Genomic DNA, 24161 nt, shown 5'->3' with positions numbered 1-24161 from the left:
CTTCATTTAAATCAACTTCGCATGGGGTAAAACCCATTTTTGTTGCTACCCATCATGATGTACATCACTAAAACTGAATTTTCTTGAATATATTCAGCCAGTTAAAGCCTTTTCCATAGGAAGGAGGGGGATTTATGGATGCTCAGCTCTGGGTTTGGCCACTCCTTTCAGTCCAGAATTTCTGGGCATTCCTCAAGAATTTTATACAAATTTACATCAAATTCCCACATCCCTCATATATGTTTATATGGTTTTTCAGGGATCACTGGCAGTGCACAGAGATGAGAAAACACTACCTGCTTGGATATTTAGGAAAATAAACCCTCACTTGTAGTGGGTTTACCCTCCAGTTTAGTGAGGATAAAGCAGGAGCTGCTGGATGTCACCAGAGACATTCTGCATGAGCAGCAGAGAGATTTGAAAAGCAAATTTTGGGGGCAATTGTAAATTCTGTTCTGAATAAATGAACAGGAAGAAAATCTTGTCAATATGTTGAAAAAAACTTAAAGGTGAGGGAACCCAAAGTGATTGAGGAGCGGTCTCAGGAATCACTAAAATTTGGGTGACAGAGTTTGAGTCAGTGCAAGGCCAGAACAGGAAGAGCAGGAGAGGGAGCTGGGAGCAGATTTTTTATAGATTGAAAGCAAAGGTGGTGATTCTTTATTTTTTCCCCCAAAAATGAGTCATTCCTAAGCTGGTGAGTTCTGTAACAGCCACAGGGTGATCAAGCTGCAGTTAAATATAGTCCCAGCTCTGTGAGCTTCTCTTACAGGTCACAGAGCCCAGAAATGGCCCAAATGCCACATAAAAAATCCAAATTAGCATCCAGAAGTGGGGAAAGTTGAGATGTTCCAGTCCTGAGGCAGGAAAGTTTTCTGCCTTCCCTAAACAGAGGCAGTTTCAATTGCTCCTGGTTCTCCCACATTAAATTCAGTGCTGATCTCAATTAATTTCACAGAATAAATGTCAGAAGAGTCTCCTGGGACCAACTGACTCCTGAGTAACTTCCTTGTATCTCTGGGCCATTTTTGGGGCTTGCATGATCATTTACTCAGCAGGAAATCCCTCATTCTCCAGGTATGTGTCTAATTGAATTTTAGCTTTTTCCTCTTCTTTTGAAAGCCCCAGTGATTTGGGGGGGGGGGGGGGGGGGATCATAAATAAAATTAAACTTAAAAAAATCCCCAAGAGAGTTTTTGGAGAAGCTTTATGATTTGGCAATGCTGTTGAATCCATCAATATTTAATTAGACTTTATAAACATCCCCAACGTCAGGTTTCTAACCCTCCCTGTCAGCTGCTGAAATATTCACAAGAAAGCACTTAAAGGATTAAGAAAGAAGGAGGATGAGCTTCATTATCCAAGAATTGTGCTGGGCCTCATCTCCCCTCTTTGCACATGCATGGGATGCCCATAAATCTGGGAGGATCTTTGCCTCCAGACTGGAGATTTCTGTGAGCACAGAAACAGCTGAGCTGCTGAAAGGGGGAAAAAATTCCCATTAAAAAAAAAAAAAAAAAAAGGAAAAACTTCTAAACAACAGAGTAACAGAGACACATTAAAGACAGCCATGAGCAGCATTTTAAGGGAGGAGGGTTGCAGAATACAGAATTGGAACAAAAAATAAAATAATAAAAATGTGTAAAAATTTCATTTATAATAGCAAAAATTATTTATAATAACAAAAATACTTATAATAAAATTATTTATTAAAATGCTATTTATAAAAATTCTATTTATAATAAAATTATTGTAACGGTATTTAAAATAAAATTATTTATAATAATATACATTATTTAATAATTTCTATTATTATATATAATATATTAAATAATATATATTATTATTTAAAAATAAATATTATTATTATAAATATTTTAATTACAAATATAATAAAATATTTGTAATAAAATATTTATAATATTAAAAAAAATTCACCCAGGCTGTTTGGAGGGTTTGTTGGGAGAAAGCTCCAGAAAAGCTTGGAGCTGGAGCCAGTCCTGCAGGAACAGGGGAGATGAGAGAGCAGCTCAGCCACAACAGGGATGTGGTTTTTGATGGGAACCTTTGGCTGGTTTGCTCTGCAGCAGCGGGAGGAGGGTGGGAAACGTGGAGAAATCTTTGTGTCCCTCAAGTGTGGAGCTGCACTGGGACCCAAAGAGCCAAAAATGTTGGGAAAGCTTGAGTGCAGCAGTGCCAGATCCACCCCCAGAGCTCAGCACCAACCCTGAGCACCGCATCTCTGTGGATTTTGAACAATTCTATGGGGTGGTTTAGGGTGGAAGGACCTCAGTGCCCATCCAGGACACCTCCCACCAGCGCAGGCTGCTCCAGCTCCATCCAGCCTGGCCTTGGGATCCAGGGGCATGAACTGTTGCACCTTTCCCTAAAAATAAAAACCACCTGTGCCTGCTGCTGCCTCAGCACATGGGCAGAGGGCTCTGCCACTGTCAGGAGGAAAGCAATTAAAGTTTTAAAGCACAACCACCCAATGGGGATACTGCTGCCTGTGCCCCCAGGAGCACAGGAATGGGTGAGAAAAGGTAAAGATGGGCAAAAATCCCTTTAATTCTCCTCATAAATCCACCAGAGTGCACCAAGAAATCAAAGTTGTGTAATAGCCCAAATACCAAGGGCAACAGTCACAGTCCTCCTGCACAACTGTGGGCTGAGCTGTTCTCAGTGTAAACATTCTCCAACAGAATTCTGTGTCCACACCAGTGTCACTGCCATCCCCTGCCAGGACCTGGCTTGGTGCCTCTGACTTCTCTTACACCTGGTGAGAAGCAGGAATATCCCAACATCTCCCCAGAGTGCTCACAACAGCCTCTGCAAATTGTTTTGCAGGGAGCTGATTGGAATATTTTAATTCTTTAATCCATCACCAACCTCAGCAAGGTAAGGGACACAAAGTTGAGACCAAACTAAACACAAAATACTCCCTGCAAGCTGAAATAAAGAAAGCTGCAGGGGAATGAACCTCTCTGCAGTGCAAGCTGCTCACCAGAGGGGCAAAAGCAGCACCACAATGCCTGAATTTGCTCCTGTCTGAGCTTCCAATCAGCCAAAAAAACTCTTAATTGGTTCTCCTCTGGTCTTGGAAACAGAAAATATGAGATGAGCAATGGCCACTCTGGGATAAAGCAAATACAAAATATTCACTGCAACCAAAAATAAAGCAAGCTGAAGGGGAATAAACATCCAGGTGCCTCTCTGCAGTGCAAAGTGGTCATCAGAGGTGCAGCAGGTGATGCCTCAGGTTTAGATTTTCTATTTTTCACATTCTGTGCTGCTTTAGTGTGTGGGTCTGGGTTCACATCAGGGGATGCTGAGCTCTGTGCACAGAGCAGGGAGACAAAACAATTCCTGCTCCAGCTGGGCACCAAGGACAAATGACCCAAATCTCAGCCCAAGAGCACAAACCCCGTGGGCTGGAGAGAGAAAAACAATCAGGGTGGGACTGCCTGGGCTAAAGCTGGAATGGGACAATGAACTGCAAGGTGCAAATGGAGCAGAACTTAGAAAAACGTGAGATCTCATGACCAAGCCCTCTCTTCCTCCTGTCTTGGAGCCACCTGTGTGCCCTTCAATAAATCTCCACTTTATTCCCCTTAACTCCATCTAGCCTCTGTCCCAGCTCCTTCAGGGACCCCAGGGCTCCAGGGCACAGCTCAGGGTGTCCCCCTTGCTTTGGAATTTACAATAAAATGCAATGTCCCACCTACCTTGGTCAGCTCCTGGGCATTGGCCAGGTTGTCCACAGCGATGGCCAAGAAGACGTTCAGGAGAGTATCTGTGGGAGCAGCTAAGGAAAAGCTCTTCATACAGCACAGGAGCAATCATTCCCTCTCTGCTGCCCCTCTTTTCCCATTTTGTGTTTCATGGATTGATCCCTGGAAGCTTTGCCACCATTCCCAGCTCACCCACCCTGCCCAGAGCTGGCCCTGCAGGGCTGGACACACATTTGTGTCCCCAGCACCTGTCTGCAGAGGGAACAGGACCTGAGGGGTGTCACCCTATCAGAGGGGCAGGGTGGGACCTCCTGCTGCTCCCAGAGGCACCATGGCCCCTGGTTTTCCACCCCTCCAGCCCAGAAATGCAGATTTTCCCCTCACGCAGATTTCAGCCTCATTTCCCCCTCTTGTTTAAAAGCACAACCAGTGGAGCTGCAGGAAATGGGTCATTGTAAGCCAACATTTACATTTTTATACACACAGAGCTGTATAAAGCCATGGAGAACATGGAGAAGTGAATCTCAGGTCGTTGCTGCCGGGAGGAAACCATCCTGGCTTATCTCACTGGGGTGGCAATGGGGCACCCCAGACCTGCTGAGCCCCACACAGAGCTCAGCTGCCCCAGAGCAGCACACCCAGCCCCATTCATGAGCTCTGCTGATAAAACAGCCCCTAAGCCCAGCCCAGAGCCCAGCTAAGCCAGGGCAGTGCCCAGCCCAGGCCTCTCAGCAGAGCTCTGCATGCCATCCCTGAGACATAACACTGGCCTGGAATTATTTATTCCTCTTTTACTTTCATTTTTCCACCTCATGATTTCAGCTTTCGCTGAGTTTATTGTTGTTATTCCAGACTTGTGGCTGCAAAACAGCCCCAGAGCAGCCATAAATCAGCTGCCTTTGCACAGGGAAGGAGGGCAAGCAGAGCAAAAGCACAGCAAAACCACTCTCCCAAGGAGAAAATGTGTTTGGCTCCTGCACATCACCTGGGGACAGGAGAGTCACTCACTGCAGAGCTCTGTGTGCTCCTCCAGGTAGGACTGTGCAGGGGAATGGTTCATAAACCCACTGAAAGGACTGCAGGAGATTCAGGAAATTAATCCAGGTGTTTGCAGGAAGCTCCAGGAGAGCTGGAGAAGGACAGGGATGGAGGGACAGGACACAGGGAATGGCTCCCACTGCCAGTTTTATGGGATATTGGGAAGGAATTCCAAGAGGCTGGAAACACTTCCAAGCCTCCTATCAGGGAATAAATGTCCCAGCAGGACAACTGCCTCCCTGCCCCTGCCTCCCACACCCTCTGGAAGTGGCTCATGTAACAAAGGCAACCCCTGGAAATGGAATTAATTTCTTTTTATCAGATCAGCCTGGCCTGATCGATTCCCAAGCAGACACAGTCTGGCAGACTTGGGTGTTTCTGCCCCAAAAAAGGTCCCTCAGTCCTCTCTGCAGAGCTGGGGGATTCCCAATTTTCTCCCAAACTGCAGGCTCTGCCTCAGGCTGTGTAATCTGGATAAGGCAGTGCTCAGAGCCAGGAATCATCTCCTGCCTGGCACTTGAGGGCCAGGAAAGGGTGGCATCCTCCAGGCAGCTCCTGCTTTTCTTTTTTTTTTTCTTTTCAGGCTCCTCTGCAGTTTTTCTTGGAGGTTTTTTTTTTTTTTTTTTTTCTTTTTTATTGTCTCAACAGATGCCTCAATTTATCAATTAAGTGGATAACAGTGAACCCAGGCATGGTGTAATTTCCTGGAAAATGGGCCAAATCCTGTTGTTACTTTAATCATAAAACTTTCATTAAACCATTTCTAGTTCCACACAGACTCTCTGGAAATGGAAACGTAACATGAGACACTTCCCACTTAGAAAAACAAACTTTTCCTTGCTGTGATACATTGAAAAAGCAAATTATTCCCTCTCTCTCTGTGCTCACAGAGCCTCACCTGCAGCAAACTCATCCCAACCTGAAGGACTCAGGGAGGATCAAAGAATCCCACCTGGCACATCCTCCTTCCTTCCTCAATGCCCAGTGATGTCCCAAGGAGCTCAAGGGGCTGTGGGCTAAGGACATGGCAGAGGCAGTGGAGATGTCTGGAGGAACTCAGGAAAAACAGCCCTGGATCCCCTCAGCAGCAGAAGGAAAACAAGAGAGCTGCACCTGATGAGATTTAGGGAGAAGGTGGGTTGTTGGGGAAGATGAAACAGGAAAGCCTGATAAATATGAGTGCCTGGCAAAAGATTTTGAGAATATGGAAACTATAAGTGAGATTGAAATGAAAGCAAGCTTTGAGATCCCTCAGTTACTGAACAACTGGAAAACAATGGTGTGGCCAGCTGAAGGTGATCCCCTTTTGATGGAACAACACCCTCTGCTTGCAGACAGGCCCAAGGGTCAGAGCAGACCCTACAGCTTGGCAGAAGGGGCCCAAAGAGGAGTTTGTAGGGTTTAAAATGTAACAGAGTGTGGTAATGTAATGATTCTTATTGGCTGTATGGAGATGCTATAGGATTTGTATCTTGTACTAGATTGGTTAGTGAGAATCAGAATATTCAACACAGAAGATTTATTGTATTGTAATGAGAACTTGGCCCTCTTACCGCTTTTACTCTCTTATGCTTTTGCTCTCTTACCCTTTTACTCTCTCACCCTCTCATCCTCTCTCCCCCTCTCTTCTTTCATTGCTGCTCTGAGCTGTGTTTGGCAGCTCCCAGCAGGGCCCTGCACCCAGGCCCTTTGCAATAAACCCCAAGTTCCAGATCTGGCTGCAGAAATCTCTCGTCTCTGTCCGTCCCGACCGTCCTACCCCCTGATGCTCCTACAGTGGGTGAGGTTCTCACTCTCCAAATCCCAAATCCATGGCAGGGGCAGCAGATCCCCTCCTCTTGAACGTGCCCTGCTCTTTCCCTGGCACTGGAAGCCAAAGGAACAGGGAGAGGTCCCCTCTGAATTAAAGGTGAGGAAGGGAATTATTGCCCCGCTGGAGCTCAGCAGCTCGGAGGTGAAACGTCTCTCCCTCAGCTGTGCTGTCAAGCCTGATTACAGCTTAATCCCATTTCCAAATGCCAAGCCCAGAAGATTTAGAGCTCTCCCTCCCTCCCTGCTCTCTCTGACCCAGTTTTGCAGAGCCTGGTGTTTCTGGAAGGGGCTGGCTGCTGTGAGATGTCTGAGCATCACTGCCACGGCTCCTCCAGGAATGGGATAAATCCTTGTGGACACTCGTGTGACAGGCACAGCTCCCACTGCCTGCTCTGCTCTTCCTGTCCCTGCTCCTCATCCTGCAGGACAGAATTCCAGCCAAGCCAAAGGGCTGGAGCCATGTGCCACCCACAGGCACCAATGTCATCGATGGCACCTTCTGTCCCCTCCAATCCAGCTCCAGCAGCCCATTTCTCCAGGAACTCTGTCTTGAGCCCCAGCATTTCCCCCAGTTCATCCCTCCCCTTCTCCTGCATCTCCAGCCCAAACAAGACTCCAAGGAAAAGAGGAATGCTGGGACTGTCCTCGAGGACCATGACAGCGGGCAGGACTGTGGCACAAGGATGGAAGGATACAGTTACCAAACAGCGTGAGCACGATGAAGTAGATGGAGGAGAACATTCCAGAATGGACGCCGCCCTGTGACTCTATCCCGTGGTACATCACAGCGTTCCAGTCCTCGCCCGTCAGGATCTGCACAGAGCAGAGGGACACAGAGGGTCACTCACAGGAAGGGTCATTCACAGAAAGGGTCACTCACAAGAAGGGTCATTCACAGGAAGGGTCACTCACAGAGAGGGTCATTCACAGAAAGGGTCACTCACAGGAAGGGTCACTCACAGGAAGGGTCACTCACAGAGAGGGTCACTCACAGGAAAGGGTCATTCACAGAAAGGTCACTCACAGAAAGGTCACTCACAGAAAGGGTCACTCACAGAAAGGGCCACTCACAGAAAGGTCACTCACAGAAAGGTCACTCACAGAAAGGGTCACTCACAGAAAGGGCCACTCACAGAAAGGTCACTCACAGGAAGGGTCACTCACAGGAAGGGTCACTCACAGAAAGGTCACTCACAGAAAGGTCACTCACAGGAAGGGTCACTCACAGAAAGGTCACTCACAGGAAGGGTCACTCACAGGAAAGGTCACCTCTGACGCTGACAAGGGGGGCTATTTACAGACGTGAATGAGACAAGGCTGCTGCTGAAAGCACCTTGAGCTGTTTTATTTTCCAGCATCAGTCTCATTACATGATTATGACAATGAGAAGATGCTAGCAGCTCACATTCTAAGCAGCAAACCAAAAAACTTTATGTCACAACTTACTTTATAAGCTTCTTGACCAATCACACAAAGCAAAAGCACACTGACAGTAGTTCTATCCAACCACTATAAGCACACGGACCTTTGGTTCAAACAACGCTTGCTTATTTCAAATACAATACCTGCTTGTGAGCCTTAAAACACAATGCACAGAGCTCCATTATTAAGCTTTAACCTTCCTAATATCTTGCTAGATAAACTTTCTGTAGCTTAGAGAGCTATTCTGACAAGCATTAATACACAGACCATTGTTCTATTTGCCCTTGCTTTTCTACACTTTAAATACTTTTTCTGCTGACCAATCTCATGGCTGCTGCTTTAGCTCTACTCACACTTCTGCTGTATCTAACGCCTACATCTTGCAGCTTTCCCAAAACCCTCTAATTTTGTAGATTCCCACAACCTCATCACTCTCCACAACGCCTGAAAGGTGGCACCTGCAGGCAGGGGGCTCTGACACTGACCCACAGCCAGACCCTGGCACTGCTGAGGGCACACCCTGAGTGCTGTGTCCAGCTCTGGCCCCTCAGCTTGGGAAGGACATTGAGATGAGAGCATCCAGAGGGGACAACGAGGCTGGAGAGGGGCTGGGAACACAAACCCTGTGAGGAACCCCTGAGGGAGCTGGGGGTGCTCAGCCTGGAGAAAAGGAGACTCAGGGCTGCCCCCATCACTGCACAGCTCCTGAAAGGTGCCTGTGCTCAGCTGGGGCTGGGCTCTGTCTGCAGCAGCACTGACACAGCCAGAGCACACAGCCTCAAGCTGTGCCAAGGGAAATTCAGGTTGGATATCAGGAAAATGTTTTTTACAGAAAGAGTGATAAAGCTCTGGAATGGCTGCCCAGGGAGGTGGTGGAGTCCCCATCCCTGGGTGTGTTTAACAAAGCCTGGATGTGGCACTGGGGGCCAGGGTTGAGTTGAGGTGTTGGGGCTCGCTTGGACTCGATGATTTTGAAGGTCTCTTCCAACCTGGTGGCTCTGTGAATTCTGTGAAAGGCAGCTCTGGGGGAGCCAAGGTGAGCAAAGCCACCAGGGAATGTCCCTGGGAAATGAGGAGCAAAAATCTGGAATTCTGGGCATATCCTCTCCCTGCCCTGGCAGAGCCAAACAATGACCACTTTTAGTGCATTAAAACATCAGGATGTGAAGATCCAACTGCTAAACAGGAAGTTGTCTTTGGGTTTAGTAGGTGAAAGAGAAAAAAAACTGCCATATTTTTTTTACAAAAGCAAGGGGAAAAGTGTCAAAGTTTAAATGGACCTGCAAAAGGTAAATACTTCACAACACAGGATACAAACAAGTAAAAAAAATTTAAAACTATTGAAAAATTATCAAGTTATTTAAATGTGTCCAATTTTGGTAACTGCTGGGTAAATAATTCAAAACTGAGTTTCTAGGTAACTGATTACAAAAGAAAACTAATTAAAATTTTTCCTAAACTGAAAGCTGCTTTGGGGGGTCAATTATTCTTACAGTTACCTTAAAAAAATTGGCTCTAAACAGTCTAAAAGCAATAAACTTAAAAGGACTTAATCTTTCATAGTATCCAGGAGCTAAATGTATAAAACAAATAAATTCATTTTATAATAAACAGTTCCTAATTTTCTTTTATTTTTGACTTGAATTTATAATTTAAAACCAAAAGACGTAGTATTAAATTGACTAAAAAATAACTGGCTCCTGGTTACTATTCTTTTAACAACTTAACTTTTCTTTTTGTTAATACAATTAGAAAACACCCAAAACCAAAACACAAAACCCAAAAACAAACAAACAAACAAAACTCAAAAAAACCCCACCAAAAAACCCAAAACCAAATAAAACCACAACAAATAAAAGAAGATAAAAAGTGGTAAGCCCTCAGTATACTCTAGGGATGGAGTTCCATGGGCAGGATGCTTGGAATGACTGCAAATTCCATCCTGCAAACTCCAGCCTGGCTGGCAGCTGCTGAGAGAGAGGAAATTTCTGGCTGCAGGGATGGTGCTGATGACAGCACTGGGCAAGAGTGAGTCCAGACACAAGGACACCCAGAGCAGACACCAATTCCTCTCCCAAATGCACAATTCAGCCTCAAATAATTCCAAAATCAGGATTCAGACCCAACAGTGCTGGAGCTACTCTGGATTTGCACCACAGAATATGGAACAGGGCTTTGGGCTTTCAAATCTGCCACTCAATTATGCAGAGTATTGTCCACAAATGTGCATTCACAGAATTTCCATGAATTCACAGCTGCTCCTGCTTTCTGGGAATAGCCATAAAGTGATTTCTGATCACACAAATATTCATGGAAAGGGCAACCACTGGGAACTTTTCTATTTCCAAGCAGAACATCAGGATTTGCAGGTATTGCGAAGTCCAGCAGGGTCTGGGTTCAAAATCCAACTTTTGGATTATTTAGGAGTGGAACAAAAAGATCAAGTTAAAAAAAAAAAAAAAGAGATGTTTTATGGGGTTTTTGCAGAGAGATAAATAATCTAAACTGAGCAGCCTGCTTGGAGAAGCTGAGGATGCTCCCTGAGGCTCTGGAAGGAGGAGCTGGTGTCCTTCCCACTGTCACCCATCAGCTGCAGGAATTACTTAAATAATTAGGGAGCAGCCTGAAGGATCCAGGATCTGCTGGCTCTGTCCTCAAGCAGTTAATGAAATTCATTCAGGTCTCTTTAGGGATGCTGTAAGGAATTTTTGCTGAGGAGAGGGAAGGACAGCACTGCAGAGGGAGAGGCACAGCAAATGAGGGCTTGGGAGCAAGGGCACAGATACCTAACACAGAATTTTGCTTTCCAGAGGCTCTGTGCTCAGGGATGTTGTGTGTGTGTATTTGGATTATTTTTGTTATTCCCCAGGCTCCAAACTGCCCTCAGCTGCCCCAAATGACCATTTGGAGTGCAGCTCACTGTTTAATACTGAGGCGCCAGCACGTGATGGAATAAAGGAGATGTCAGGAGCTGCGGTGAAATGTTAATGGAATAATGAACAGGTTTAGGGTGGGACAGGAACAGGAACAGGATTGTGCTGCTTCCAGGGGCTGCAGTGCAAGGGAGGTGCCTGAGGGATCATATCCCACAGACAGGGTGCTCTGACACTGACCCACAGCCAGACCCTGGCCCTGCTGAGGGCACACCCTGAGTGCTGTGTCCAGCTCTGGCCCCTCAGTTTGGGAAGGACCTTGGGACACTGAGCATGTCCAGAGGGGACAACAAGGCTGGAGAGGGGCTGGGAACACAAACCCTGTGAGGAACCCCTGAGGGAGCTGGGGGTGCTCAGCCTGGAGAAAAGGAGACTCAGGGCTGCCCCCATCACTGTGCACAGCTCCTGAAAGGTGCCTGTGCTCAGCTGGGGCTGGGCTCTGTCTGCAGCAGCACTGACACAACCAGAGCACACAGCCTCAAGCTGTGCCAAGGGAAATTCAGGTTGGATATCAGGAAAAAGCTTTTTACAGAAGAAGTGATAAAGTTGTGGAATGGCTGCCCAGGGAGGTGGTGGAGTCCCCATCCCTGGGTGTGTTTAACAAAGCCTGGATGTGGCACTGGGGGCCAGGGTTGAGTTGAGGTGTTGGGGCTGGGTTGGACTCGATGGTCTTGAAGGTCTCTTCCAACCCAGCCCAGTGATTCTGTGTGTCATGGGCAGGCAGAGCTCTGCTCCCATCCTGCCACTTCCACCCCTCATTTCCAGCTCTCCCCACTGCTCTGCTCTGCCTCAGCAGCCTGTGAGGATTGCCAGTGGAAATCAGGGAGCAGGGCACAGGTGACTAACACAGAACTCTGCCTTCCAGAGGCTCTGTGTCATGGATCTTGTTTGTGTGTGTATCTGGATTATTCACAGCTGGGCATTCAGCTCACAGGGACTTCCTCAGGAGCTGGAGCTGAAGGTTGATGCTCCTCTGAGGGAATTCAGGCTGAGCTCAGCCAGCTGCCAGGTGGACAAAACACATCCTGGGTGTCCAGTGACAGGACCATGACCCAGCCAGGGCTGCTGGGATAAAAATGGGCTAAAGCAGAGGGCAGAAGGGTTTCTTTGAGAAGCTTCTTACACAGAGAATCTCCAAAGGTACAGGGGGACAGGGCGTATCTAACTTTATTTATTCAGCACACTGAATGTGGTCTCTGACTGAGCCTGGCTGAGGTTATGGAACAAAAGCTTGGAAAGGGATCCCAACCCCAGGGTGATGAAACACTGAGCTGGAGTTTGCAGTTCAGGGAAGGAATGGGATGGAGGGAGAGCAGGGAGACCACAGTGAATCCAGGGCTGATGGCTTTTGCTGGGTTAACTCCTACCCCTGACATTCCAGACAAATGTCTTAAACCCATGTGCTTTCCTTCCCCCCACACTGCAGGACTAACAGGAAATATTCCAGCTGAGTATTCCACAGGCAGTTCCAGTCCCAAACCAAAGCAAAACCAACATTCCCAGGGCTCATATCCGGAGCTGCGCCCTGGCAATACCTGTCTGAGCCCTTCCTTTGATGAGCAGGAAAATCCTTATGCAAATCTTATGCAAATCTTAATCCCCCGTGATGGGCAATATCCTGTGAGGTGAGCACTGAACCTGCCTCACATCTGGGCTGTGGCTCCTGCAGAGCTCTCAGGACACATATCCATTGAGATTCTTTTTCTGTCTTAATCCAGAAATTGTCATCACCCCCCTTCCCTTCCTTTTTATCTCCTTTTGGGGTCATGACACTGAAATGCATCAGCCAGGCCTTGCTGAGATCTGGGGAATTCTGGATCAGGGAGAGCCCACACTATGCAGGACACAGCTAGAAATGAAATCTGTGAGGGTCACCTGCAGCTGGAGCAGCCCCAGCTCTCCTGAGTTGGGAAACACCTGAAAACATTATTTTCTAATTATTTTTAATTATTTCAAACCATTTTAAATTATTGGTTTTTAAAACAACAGGTAGAAAACAGCTGCAAAATTCAGCTTTAAATCCAAGCATTGCATGTGCCAGAGCTGCAACTCTGTGGGCAGGGGCTGGAGAACACAAAGAGCACACCCAGATGTGGCACAGCCTGGGCACACACAAATTTTAATTAACAGAAATTATCAGCATTTTTGCCCCCTAGCAATAAATCTTTTGTTCTAGTTTTCCTTAATACCACAGCACTGATTTTTAATTTGATTTTTAGTGATGCATGTATCAGTCAGAAAAGTAAAACACATGAGAAGGAAGGACTCCCCCTTTCCTAAATTCCACAGACTTTTGGGGACTTGTTTGCCCCCAAAGCAGGAAGAAACACACAGGAATTTCAATTCTAGCACTGCCCCAGGACAAGGAATGGCTTTACCTGGAAGACTGTGAGGATGGCAGCAGGGAAGGTATCGAAATTCGTGGTTGGAGTTTCATCTTGGAAATTGAACCTGGAGAGAAGGGAGAAATAAAAACAGGAGTGGGGAGGGACAGGCAGCTCCAGGCAGCCTGGAACACCCTTTAACATCCCATAAACCAAGTCAGGGAGCAACATTTGTTCCACCTGGCTGGAACACCCCAGGCAAGCTTGGTGGGGAACATCTCAGAAGGTGCTTAACAGAACCATCAGCAAAAACTCAATTTCATTCCCAGAGAAAATTCCAATGCTCTGAAATTCATTTTCATCCCCAATTAAAATGAACAATCAAAATCTCCAATGATTTTGCAGAATGAGCCATTCCAAGAAGTTTTCATCCTCAAGTGTAAAAGCTCAAATTGAAATGACTCTCTTAGCAGATAATTTCTTTTTACCATTTTAAAGATAAAATAGGTATTGACTGGGAAAATAAAAGACCAAACAAAACCATTTCATTATTTCAGTTCAGAAGTGAGGCTGGAGTTAAATGCTAACCCTGTGATGGTTCTTACTGCAAAATTCACCATTGCTGGCATTTTTAATGAGAATAATCAGATCCAACCAAACTGTGTTCTCCAGCAGGAAAATATTCCAGAGTGCCATTATATTTTATAATTGGATATTAGATTTTATAGTGGATAAATACAATGGCACTCTGGTTACCAGGGAAGGAACAGTACAGAAAGTTCTGCCCCCAGTCCTGATTCAGCTCTGGGTGTCCTGGGCACCAGGGGATGCTGGGGGAGCTTTAAACTGGGGACATTCTCCCTTGGGAAAGAATCCAGCTCCAGGGAAAACACCAGAACAGGAATTATTTCCCTATCCCCAGCCCTGAAAACCAGGGATGTGAACTCTTGCAGGAAGAACAAAGATTCCTCAGACTCACTGTTAGAAACCTAGTTACTAAAAATTTTTAATTTTCTGTACTAACAGACACTAACCCTCAAGAGAACACTACCTTTGACCTAAAGCCGTAAAAAAACCTTGCATAATAATATCCTTCCTTAAATAATAAAGGAAGATTATGAGTGTGTAGTTTAAATAAGTGTGTAATATCACAAAGTAAAAAATCTTAGAGTTAAAAGTTTTAGAATACATATATATTATAGAAACCAAATTTTTATATATATTATATAAAACAAAAGTTTTAAGACAGAAGCTAGTCTTTCCTCTTTACCTTCTTCTTCATAAGTTTAAGTAGCATTGTGTAATTAAATTAAAAAAAACACATTTCAAGACACAAATAGTTACTTATTGAGTTAAAAATAAAAATAATTTAACTATCATTTCTTAATTAGACAGTTTGTCCTTAAAAGACCTTGTAAAAAAAGAGATACAACTCCATTTTAGTTTGTTAAAGGAAATTACTATAAAACTTACAACTTGAAAACTAGAACCTAAATAAAAACCAATAAACATCAAAGTCCAAACAAAAATTTCAGTTTCACAATTTAATACTGACTTTAACAAAAACAAACAAACAAAAACCCAAAACCAAAAAACGAACAACTTACTGCCCTCCGAAGAGCTGCATCCCCAGCAAAGCAAAGACCACGATGAACAGGAACAGCAGGAAAAGCAAACTGATGATGGACTTCATGGAGTTCAGCAAGGAGACCACCAGATTCCTCAGGGAATTCCAGTACCTGCATTGGATCAGAGCAGCCAGGGGATGACATGACTGGGGAAGAGCCTTTGGGGAGAAATTTTTAGGAATTTCTTTCCCATGTGTCTCAGGTTTAGCTGGGTGTGTGTTCTATCCCCATCTGTCAGAGCTGGGGCAGCTCTCTGCTGTCCATGGGACAGTTGTTTCTTTATCTCTCCCACAGCCAACCCTCCCTCCAGGAGATCTCTGCTGTCCATGGCCACTGAGTGTCCCTGCAGGGCTGATCCAATGCCAGCATCCCATGGGGAGATGCTGCGCCCAGGGCAGGAGCCAAGCATTCCTGCCTGGATCCAATCTGAGCCTGGCACAGCACAGCAGCCTCTGCCCCCTGCATTGCCAGAGGAGCAGCTTTCTGCTGCCCTGCATGGCCAGAGGGAGCCCAGGCCCATCTGCAGCAGCCCTGGAGCTGCAGAGGAAAACTCCCCCCTTGTGCAGGATCCCTGCTGCAGCAGAGCCACAGCTGGCACTGCAGGAGGGCTGAGCCCCCCTGGCATGGGGCTGGGACACCGCCCTGGCACACAGGGGGCAGGGCATGGTCTGACTATGGCAGTGGTGTTTTGATTTACTGCATTGTTTATTTTATTTTTAATTTTCTTCCCTAATAAAGAACTTATTAAGTTATTCCCATTCCCATGTCTTTGCCTGAGAGCCCATTAATTTCCAATTTAAAATAATTCAGAGGGAGGGGGTTTACATTTTCCATTTCAGGGGAGGCTCCTGCCTTCCTTAGCAGACACCTGGCTTTTCACTCAGACACTGGGATAAGGCAGGATTGCCCCTGGGAGCTGCAGGGACCTGGCTCTGGTCACGCAATGAACTCAATTCTGTCTTGTTGGATGAAAAATCCACTTAATTAAGGCAGGGGAACTTCAGAATCAGTGGCTTGAGTGTCACTTGCTGTCCTGAGAAGGGGCAGAGCCCTCAGCTCGGTTTGTGAAGTTAAATCTCTTCTCCCAAGGAATGAGCAATAACAAGAAGGAATGGCCTCAAATGGTTCCACATAGGTTTAGGTTGGGTACTGGGAAAAATTTCTTCATTAAAATGTTTGTCAAGCCCTGGCCTGGCAGCCCAGGCAGTGGTGGGGTCACCATCCCTGCAGATGTGGCACTTGGGGACATGGGTGAGTGGTGGCCTTGGAAAGACTGGTTGGATACGATGGCCTTGAAGGTCTCTTCCAACCGAAATTATTCCATGTTTCATCCCTTTATCATGCTGACTGCAATCAGTGGTCAGAACTCACAAAAATAAAATTGTAACTTGCAAAAACATCCAAGATATTTAAAAAATCAGCAAGAGCAGATCTCAGCAGCTCTGGGTAAAATGAACTGCTGAAAATTGCTCTGCATTTGCTGCAAACCCAGGAGTTTCTCACACATAAATCAGTGCAAAGGTAAAGCACAGTGACATTTTTGGTGCAGGTGCCCAACTTTCTTGCTGAACATTTACAAAACTTTAAAGTTTCCACTCTGTTTTTCCCAGAGGACAACAAATGACCCAGTACCACACACAAACCTTGGATCTGAATAAGAATAATTAGAAATAAACAAGGAGCAGGTACAAATCAGCCCCAGAGAGCTACAAAACTCATTCCTGCTTACTTCAAATGAGTGTTTTGCTCAGATTTTCTTTATCTATTTAAGGTGGTTGAGGTATTTTTGGAGGGAGAGGCTGTCCCTGCTCCTATTACTTCAAGCCATGAAGAATTCAGGGAGTGATGGAAGCAAGGGAGCACTGAAGAGGTAATGGTGTAAAAACTAAGGTGGAAAACAACAGCAGGAGCACCTAAATTTGTCATCAATTTCTCCAGCAATCCTGCAAAAACGGCTCTGGATGGGTTTGGAGATGGCACAGGAGTTGTTTGCTGAAGCCAGCACACATTAACTCAAGGCAGGAGCACAAAAGCAACAGAAAAGCTGTGGGAACCTGAGTGAAAATTCCACCTCAGAGCCTCCAGGCTGAAAAACTCCAACATTCCCAGCCCAGGCAGCAGGAACACATTTCAGATTTGTGTCAGCACAGCAGCTCAGCCCCAGGATTAGCACCCAGCAATCCCCAGGGAAGCTGCTTTTCCAGAGCCTGGATACTTAAGGAATTGTCATCAAATCAGTGGGAAGTTGATGGGACTTAAAAAGAAAATAAAACTCGGGGTTTTTACCACAAATTCCAAGAGGTAACACAATATTTTTGTTTTGAACAAGCCTAAGGATAAAGCAAAGAAAGACATTCTAAGTTGATGGGGCCCAGAAAGGAAAAAAAAAAAAATTTACCACAAAATATGAGTGATAAACTGAGATTTTTGTTTTAAACAAGCTTTAAACTAAAAAAGGACATTCTCCTGTCAGCCCACTGTCATTCCCACTTAAGGAATTGTCATCGGATCACTGGGAAGTTGATGGGACTTAGAAAGAAAATAAAACTTGAGATTTTTACCAATTGACATTTCTATAAAAATATTAAAAACTTGGGATTTTTATAAAATACAAATGATAACACAATATTTTTGTTTTAAACAAGCCTGAAGATAAAGCAAAGAAAGACATTCTGCTGTCAGCCCACTGAGAACCAAGGGCAGACAAACCTGGATGTGAGGCTGAGGAGAGAAAGGGCTCTTAAAATCCCTCCTGGGTGTAAATCCAGGCTCAGGGATTCCCAGAATTTCCAACTGCCCATCCAAGGAAAGGGGAATTCTGCATCTGCAGATTCAATCTGCTCCTGTCCCCAGTGCAGACCTTGGAGGTAGGGGCAGGCAGGGATTTTGTGCCAGCTGCACCAGGGGGTTGCGACATTGGGGGGTTTTTTTTGTTTACTTTTAACTTTTTAGCGATTTAATTATGATTTTATTGTTGATAAATGTGGAAAGCACTCCTGCTGGCCCTGGGGCTGGGCACAGGGATCTCCTGGGGTGCTCAGAGCCTGCTGTGAGTGCCAAGGGAGCTGCACTTACTTGGTCACTTTGAAGATCCTCAGCAGCCGCAGGGCACGCAGGACGCTGATGCCAAAGGAGGTGCCCGGCTTCACTGCAGCCCAAATCACCTCAAAGATACTGCCCACGATCACCTGCAGGGAGAGACCACCTCAGAGAGGGCATCTCGGGTTTTCTGTGCTTGAAATGGCTCCCAAGGTATTAGAAAATCTCTTTTTTCCCAGCCCAGTGACTGAAGAAGAAGTTGAGACTTGTTGGTTTTGCTTCTCAAGGTTGTTTTTTTTTTTAATCTATTCCATTCTTTCTCTGACCTGCTGAGATCTGTCCAGCAGGGTGGGTTGTGGCACAGTCCCTGCCCTTTGCGTGGTGTTAACTTTTTATACTAAGAACTCTGTGTGCTTTATTTACAATAATTTTCCAATACCTATCACCTATGTTAGACAGTCTGTCTCTACTCCAAACCAATCCAAAAGTGTCACCATCACAGCAGAAGGAGAAGGAGAAGGAGAAGGAGAAGGAGAAGGAGAAGGAGAAGGAGAAGGAAAAGAAGAAGAAAAGAAGAAAAAGAAGAAGAAAAAGAAGAAGAAAAAGAAGAAGAAAAAGAAGAAGAAAAAGAAGAAGATGACGAAGACGACAAAGGAGGAGGAGGAGGAGGACACACCCAGATTCCTCCATCTTGCCTCTTGAGCCCCCATTCTAAATCCCCAAAATTCTACATTTTCACCCTGTGATAAATTCATTATCATTCTACTCAAACTCTTGTGGCTTGTAACTCCTCACACAAAGTTGGTAATTGTTTCCATGGGCTAAAATCAAAGGCACAGGTGTTTGTGACTCTGTGCCAAGGTCTCTGAGCCCCCTGCCAGGGTCTCGAGTCCTCCAGGGCAGCCAGAGCAATGTCCTGGGTTCCAGCAAGGGCACAGCTGCTGCTGAGCTCCCTGGCAGGCTCAGGAACCAGAGTTCAGGCTGTTCAGGAGAACCTTAAATTAGCCAGGAGAACTGGAAAACCTTACCCCAGGCTTCACCACAGCCAGGAGGAGAATACTCTGATTATACACAGAGAGGAGCTTGTTGCTTTCTTCTCTATCCAATCAAATTACCACAAAACACCTTTTTTTTTGAAGTACACTGTAATTTTTAATTAGATTTTTTTTAATGCTGGCACAACTGCAAATGCCAACACTTGATGGGACTCAGAAAATAAAACTTGAGGGTTTTACCACAAAATGCAAGCAATAAGCTGAGATTTTTGTTTTTAACAAGCTTAAAACCAAAGCAAAAAAGAACATTCTCCTGTCAGCCCACTGTCATTCCTTTTCCCACCCCACACAACCTGCAGAGGTGCAGGAGGGCACAGCCCCATCCTCTTCTTCCCATCAAAGACTCAATTTCCTCATCTACAGCAGAACAGCAGCTCTGGGTAACATCTACCAGAAACTTCTGGCAGCTGAGAGGTTTTAGGAAAGCAATTAAAGCAATAATTATTATGAGATCCTGCAAAGCCTCTGGCACAGATATCCCATCATCTGCCTGGCCCTCAGCCTGGGGGTGCTGAAAAAATTGTCCCAAATCAAGGTGTGCTTTTCAAATTTTGTTTTTCTGGTTGGTTTAAGGACGGCAGAGAATTCACCTCAAGCAAGGGAAAAATCTTCTCAGAAATCCTTCATTAGGAAAAGGACAAACAGTGATGGGTTCAGCACAGCTGGGAAGGACAATTAAACCCACACAGGTTTCTGCAGAGTTAATAGGATCAAACAGGCATTTTCCTGCCAATTGCTGGTGTAATTCACATTAACACAACATTTCTGGGCTCCCACAGCCCGTGGGCCCCAGCTGGGCAGAGCACACCATAAACACCAGTTCAGAACTGGTTATCACCAGAGCCAGGCTGGTTTGTGCTGTGGGAGGGAGGATTAATGGGGGCGGCAGCACTGGGAACCCCTTTGTTACAAAAAGTTCAGGAGAATCCTAAATTAGCCAGGAGAACTGGAAAAACTCACCCCAGCCTTCTCCATAGCCAGGAGGAGAACATCCTGTGATTCATAGACTGAGAGGTGCTCGTTGCTTTCTTCTCTAGCAATCAAACTACCTTAAAACATCTTTTTATGAAGGACACTAATTCATAACTAGAACTTTTTAATGCTGGCTCAACTGCAAATGCCAACAGTTCCTTCTCCCACCTTTTCATGACAGAAACTTGGGGTGTCTCTGAATATTCCATCACTGCTGAAGTGTCCTGCAACACATGCTGTGCCCTGAACTTCCAGAAAATACAGAGGGAAAGGGAACCCCACAATAGTTGATAATTCCAGTGTCTGCCACCTGAAGAAGGAACTAAAACTTCTCTCCCACCACTGGGAATCCCTCATTATCTCAGGTGTAGTTGGGTGTGTGTTCTATCCCCATCTGTCAGAGCTGGGGCAGCTCTCTGCTGTCCACGGGGCAGTTGTTTCTTTCTCTCTCCCACAGCCAACCCTCCCTGCAGGAGATCTCTGCTGTCCATGGCCACTGAGTGTCCCTGCAGGGCTGATCCAATGCCAGCATCCCATGGGGAGATGCTGCGCCCAGGGCAGGAGCCAAGCATTCCTGCCTGGATCCAATCTGAGCCTGGCACAGCACAGCAGCCTCTGCCCCCTGCATTGCCAGAGGAGCAGCTTTCTGCTGCCCTGCATGGCCAGAGGGAGCCCAGGCCCATCTGCAGCAGCCCTGGAGCTGCAGAGGAAAACTCCCCCCTTGTGCAGGATCCCTGCTGCAGCAGAGCCACAGCTGGCACTGCAGGAGGGCTGAGCCCCCCTGGGATGGGGCTGGGACACCGCCCTGGCACACAGTGGGGCAGGTAGTATTCAATGGTTTGTTTTTTTGTTTGTACTCTTGCATTTGTATTTTTAATTTTCCTATTAAAGAACTATTATTCCTATTCCCATATCTTTGCCTGAGAGCCCCACAATTTCAAAATAGTTATAATTCAGAGGGAGGGGGTTTACATTTTCCATTTCAGGGGAGGCTCCTGCCTTCCTTAGCAGACACCTGTCTGTTCAAACCCAGGCACTCAGGAATCAGCAGAAACCTTTCCTCAGCCCCTGTACATGGCACTGATAATTAATTTTCCTCATCTGCCCCTCCTGGGAGCCTGGTTCCCACTGGAGTGCTGCTCCCCAGGCAGATGTTGCTCTGGTTTGTTGTTTCACCCTTTGAGCTCGCACGGTTCCATCTCGATGGTTTGTCAGACAAAACTGGGTACAGAGCTCTGTGATGTTCCAGTGCTGAACTCGTTCTGGGGGCTGGAAGGTGGGTGAGGGAGGGAAAAACACAGACAGAAGGAGGATCCCTATGGATTCTCTGAAGGAGGAGGAATTAGCAACAGATCAACAGCTTTCCCTCGTGGGAAACCCTCGGTGGAGCTCCCTGCCACGGCTGCACAGCCCACAAAGCTCAGACACCTCCTAAGTGCAGCTTTTGCCTTGTGCAAGCTCCTAAATCACCTGTCCCCAACAAGCTCTCATTGTGGAGGAAGCAGCCTGGATTTGGGGTTCCAAGGAAATTGGCAGCCAGTGTGGGGGGCAGCTCAGAGCTCTTCTGGGTTCAAAGGAGCAGCAACCACGGGCTCAGGGAGTTCTGTTGGAGCTGGTGCTGGGTTCAGAGGCCTGTGGGCCAGAATAAAGCTCTGGATCCAAACCCTCCATCAGAGCCAACTCCTTTCCTTCACCATGGCCTTAAAGCTTCTCCACAGAGGGAAACCTGAGGAGCAGCCCCTGTTATGGGGGGAAGCTCCATCCCAGCACCACCAGAGCTCCCGCAGGCCTGGACTTGTCTCCATGGGCCCAACTGCAGCACCCAGCCAGCCAAAAGGGTCTGTGGGGTGAAACACCACACACCCAGCCAGCCAAAAGGGTCTGTGGGGTGAAACACCACACACCCAGCCAGCCAAAAGTGTCTGTGGGGTGAAACACCACACACACAGCCAGCCAAAAGTGTCTGTGGGGTGAAACACCACAGCTGCCCCTATTTGGTACAGCACCAAGGGCCAGACAAGCCATGTCCTGCTCTGTTGGTAATACCAATACTGAGCCCCTCTGCCTGTGCCCGTGGCTGGATTTAAAGCTCCATATCTGGGTTGTTACAACAGCCTGAGTCCTGCTCAGCCCACACTGCAGATAAGAGAGGGGAGTTCTCCTCTGAGCAGAGATTACAGCTAATAGCTTTTAATGAATAAATTAACGTCCTCTCTGTCAGGTGGAGCCAAACCCAGCCCTGCTATTCACAGTCTGAGCCTGGACTTCTGCACTGAAAGGATTTGAATTATTGCCCTGCTGTCACCTTATCAGGTGTTTACTCTGCTGTTCCTGGTGATGTCTGCAAAGCTCTGCCCTGTGACTCCGGGTGAAGGCTGCTCAGTGGGTGACACGAGCAGGAAGATGTGTGGGTTTTTTGGGGTATTTTTTTTTGTCTTTCAATCAGCTCATTTCAATGGGAGGGACAGAATCTGCAATCAGAGCACTCCGGGGTGCTGATGCTGCCAAGAGCCCGGGGCTGGAGGAAATGAAATCCCCCGGCTGTCACTTCCCTTCCAAAAGGAGGATAACGAGGGAAGCTGAATGCATTTCACTGCTAATTTATACAGGGATTGCTCCCCTCAGGAGCACTTCCCGTGGATTTCCATACTCATCCTCAAACGCCCAGCACCTGAATGACAGCAGAGACACCTGCTCGTCACAGGGAGGGCTTTCAAGGACATGGAGTGACAGGGTTGGATGGGATATTGGGAAGGAATTCTTCCCTGTGAGGGTGGGAGGGGTTGGAATGGAATTCCCAGAGCAGCTGTGGCTGCCCCTGGATCCCTGGCACTGCCCAAGGCCAGGCTGGACAGGGCTGGGGTAACCTGGGACAGAGGAAGGTGTCCCTGCCATGGAAGGGGGTTGGAATTAGGTGATTTTAAGGCCCCTCCCACCCTAAACCATTCCATGATTTATCCACCCCGTGTCACGGGCATATTTGATGAAAAATGCTTTCGTTAAGATCTTTTTTCCTGAGAAGCTGAGAGGCCTCAGGGACAAAATGTAAACATTGATTATCTGCTGCTGTGGAATGCAACAGGTGCCTCTGTGATTGGTCTCATGTGGTTGTTTCTAATTAATGGCCAATCACAGTCCGGCTATCTCTGACTCTGGTCAGTCACAAGATTTTATTATCATTCCATTCCTTTCCTTTCAAGTCTTCTGATGAAATCCTTCCTTCTATTCTTTTAGTATAGTTTAATATATAATTTTCTCTTAATGTAATATATATCATAAAATAATAAATCAGCCTTCTGAAACATGGAGTCAAGATTCTCATCTCCTCCCTCATCCTGGGACTCCTGTGAACACCACCACAACCCTGCTGGACGTTACTCACCCCAAAGTCAAAGCAGTTGAAGGAAGAGTGGAAGTAATTCCTTGGCCCCAGCCCATACATCTTCAGAGACATCTCAGTGAGGAACAGCCCCAGGAAAACAAACTCTGCGAAATCTGGGAACAGGAGAAGAGATTAAATTAATCCTTGGTGGGCAGAGCTCTTCATGCAGGGAGATTTTGTTCCTTTTTTCACAGCACCAAGGGCCTGCTGGCAGAAGGAAATCCCTGTGCAACGGCAAACAGGAGCCAGGCACAGTTTGGCATAATTTTCTCTGGGCATCCATGAGCTGTGTGAAGGCAATGCTCACCTGTGCCCTTGGGTGAGAAAAGGAGCATTAAATCATATCCTCATTGTCTCTGTAAAGGAATTTCAAAGGAAAGCCCTGGATCTAATATTTTTAAAGGTCAACTTTAATTTAAGAGATGTTTTGGGACTTCTGTACTTGCAAGAGATGGAAACTTTTGGGTGTGGGGTGTAAGTTTCTGTACCATCCTCTGATGATAAAAATACCTTCCTACCCAACAGAAGTGCTGACTCTGAGGGCTCATATTCAGAGGTGTTGTGTCTCCTGTTACCACATTTATTTTTATTATGCCTTTATAGCCCTGTAATTATGGAAGAGCCCCTTCTGTTTCCTTCTTCCTTCACATATCACAGGCTGGGAAGCTTTTGATGGGAAAATTTATCACCTATGATGAAACAAAGGGCAGAAGGAACAGAGCTGGAGGCTTCAATTTCCACATCAAGTTTTGAGAACTTGAAGCTACAGCAAACACTGCCTTTGGCATTTTAAGTTTGGATCTGGAGGCCAATAAGCAACAGCAA

General features: G+C 46.4%; 1 protein-coding gene across 1 annotated transcript in view; it reads right to left on the bottom strand.

Moving 5' to 3' along the window:
- LOC132082091 (voltage-dependent N-type calcium channel subunit alpha-1B-like) overlaps positions 1 to 24161 on the bottom strand; it is a 316197-nt gene that overhangs the window by 99588 nt on the left and 192448 nt on the right. Inside the window, exons 13-18 of the mRNA XM_059486140.1 lie at positions 23337 to 23449; positions 17964 to 18076; positions 14868 to 14999; positions 13315 to 13387; positions 7277 to 7394; positions 3726 to 3793 (exon numbers count right to left, since the gene is read on the bottom strand). Coding sequence (XP_059342123.1) covers positions 3726 to 3793; positions 7277 to 7394; positions 13315 to 13387; positions 14868 to 14999; positions 17964 to 18076; positions 23337 to 23449 — 617 coding nt within the window. The remainder of the gene's footprint in view (positions 1 to 3725; positions 3794 to 7276; positions 7395 to 13314; positions 13388 to 14867; positions 15000 to 17963; positions 18077 to 23336; positions 23450 to 24161) is intronic.

The sequence above is a fragment of the Ammospiza nelsoni genome, chromosome 20 (assembly GCF_027579445.1).
Source record: "Ammospiza nelsoni isolate bAmmNel1 chromosome 20, bAmmNel1.pri, whole genome shotgun sequence".
Classification (NCBI taxonomy): Eukaryota; Metazoa; Chordata; class Aves; order Passeriformes; family Passerellidae; genus Ammospiza; species Ammospiza nelsoni.
Note: the sequence above shows the minus strand (reverse complement) of the source record. Positions and strands in the feature narration are given on the sequence as shown.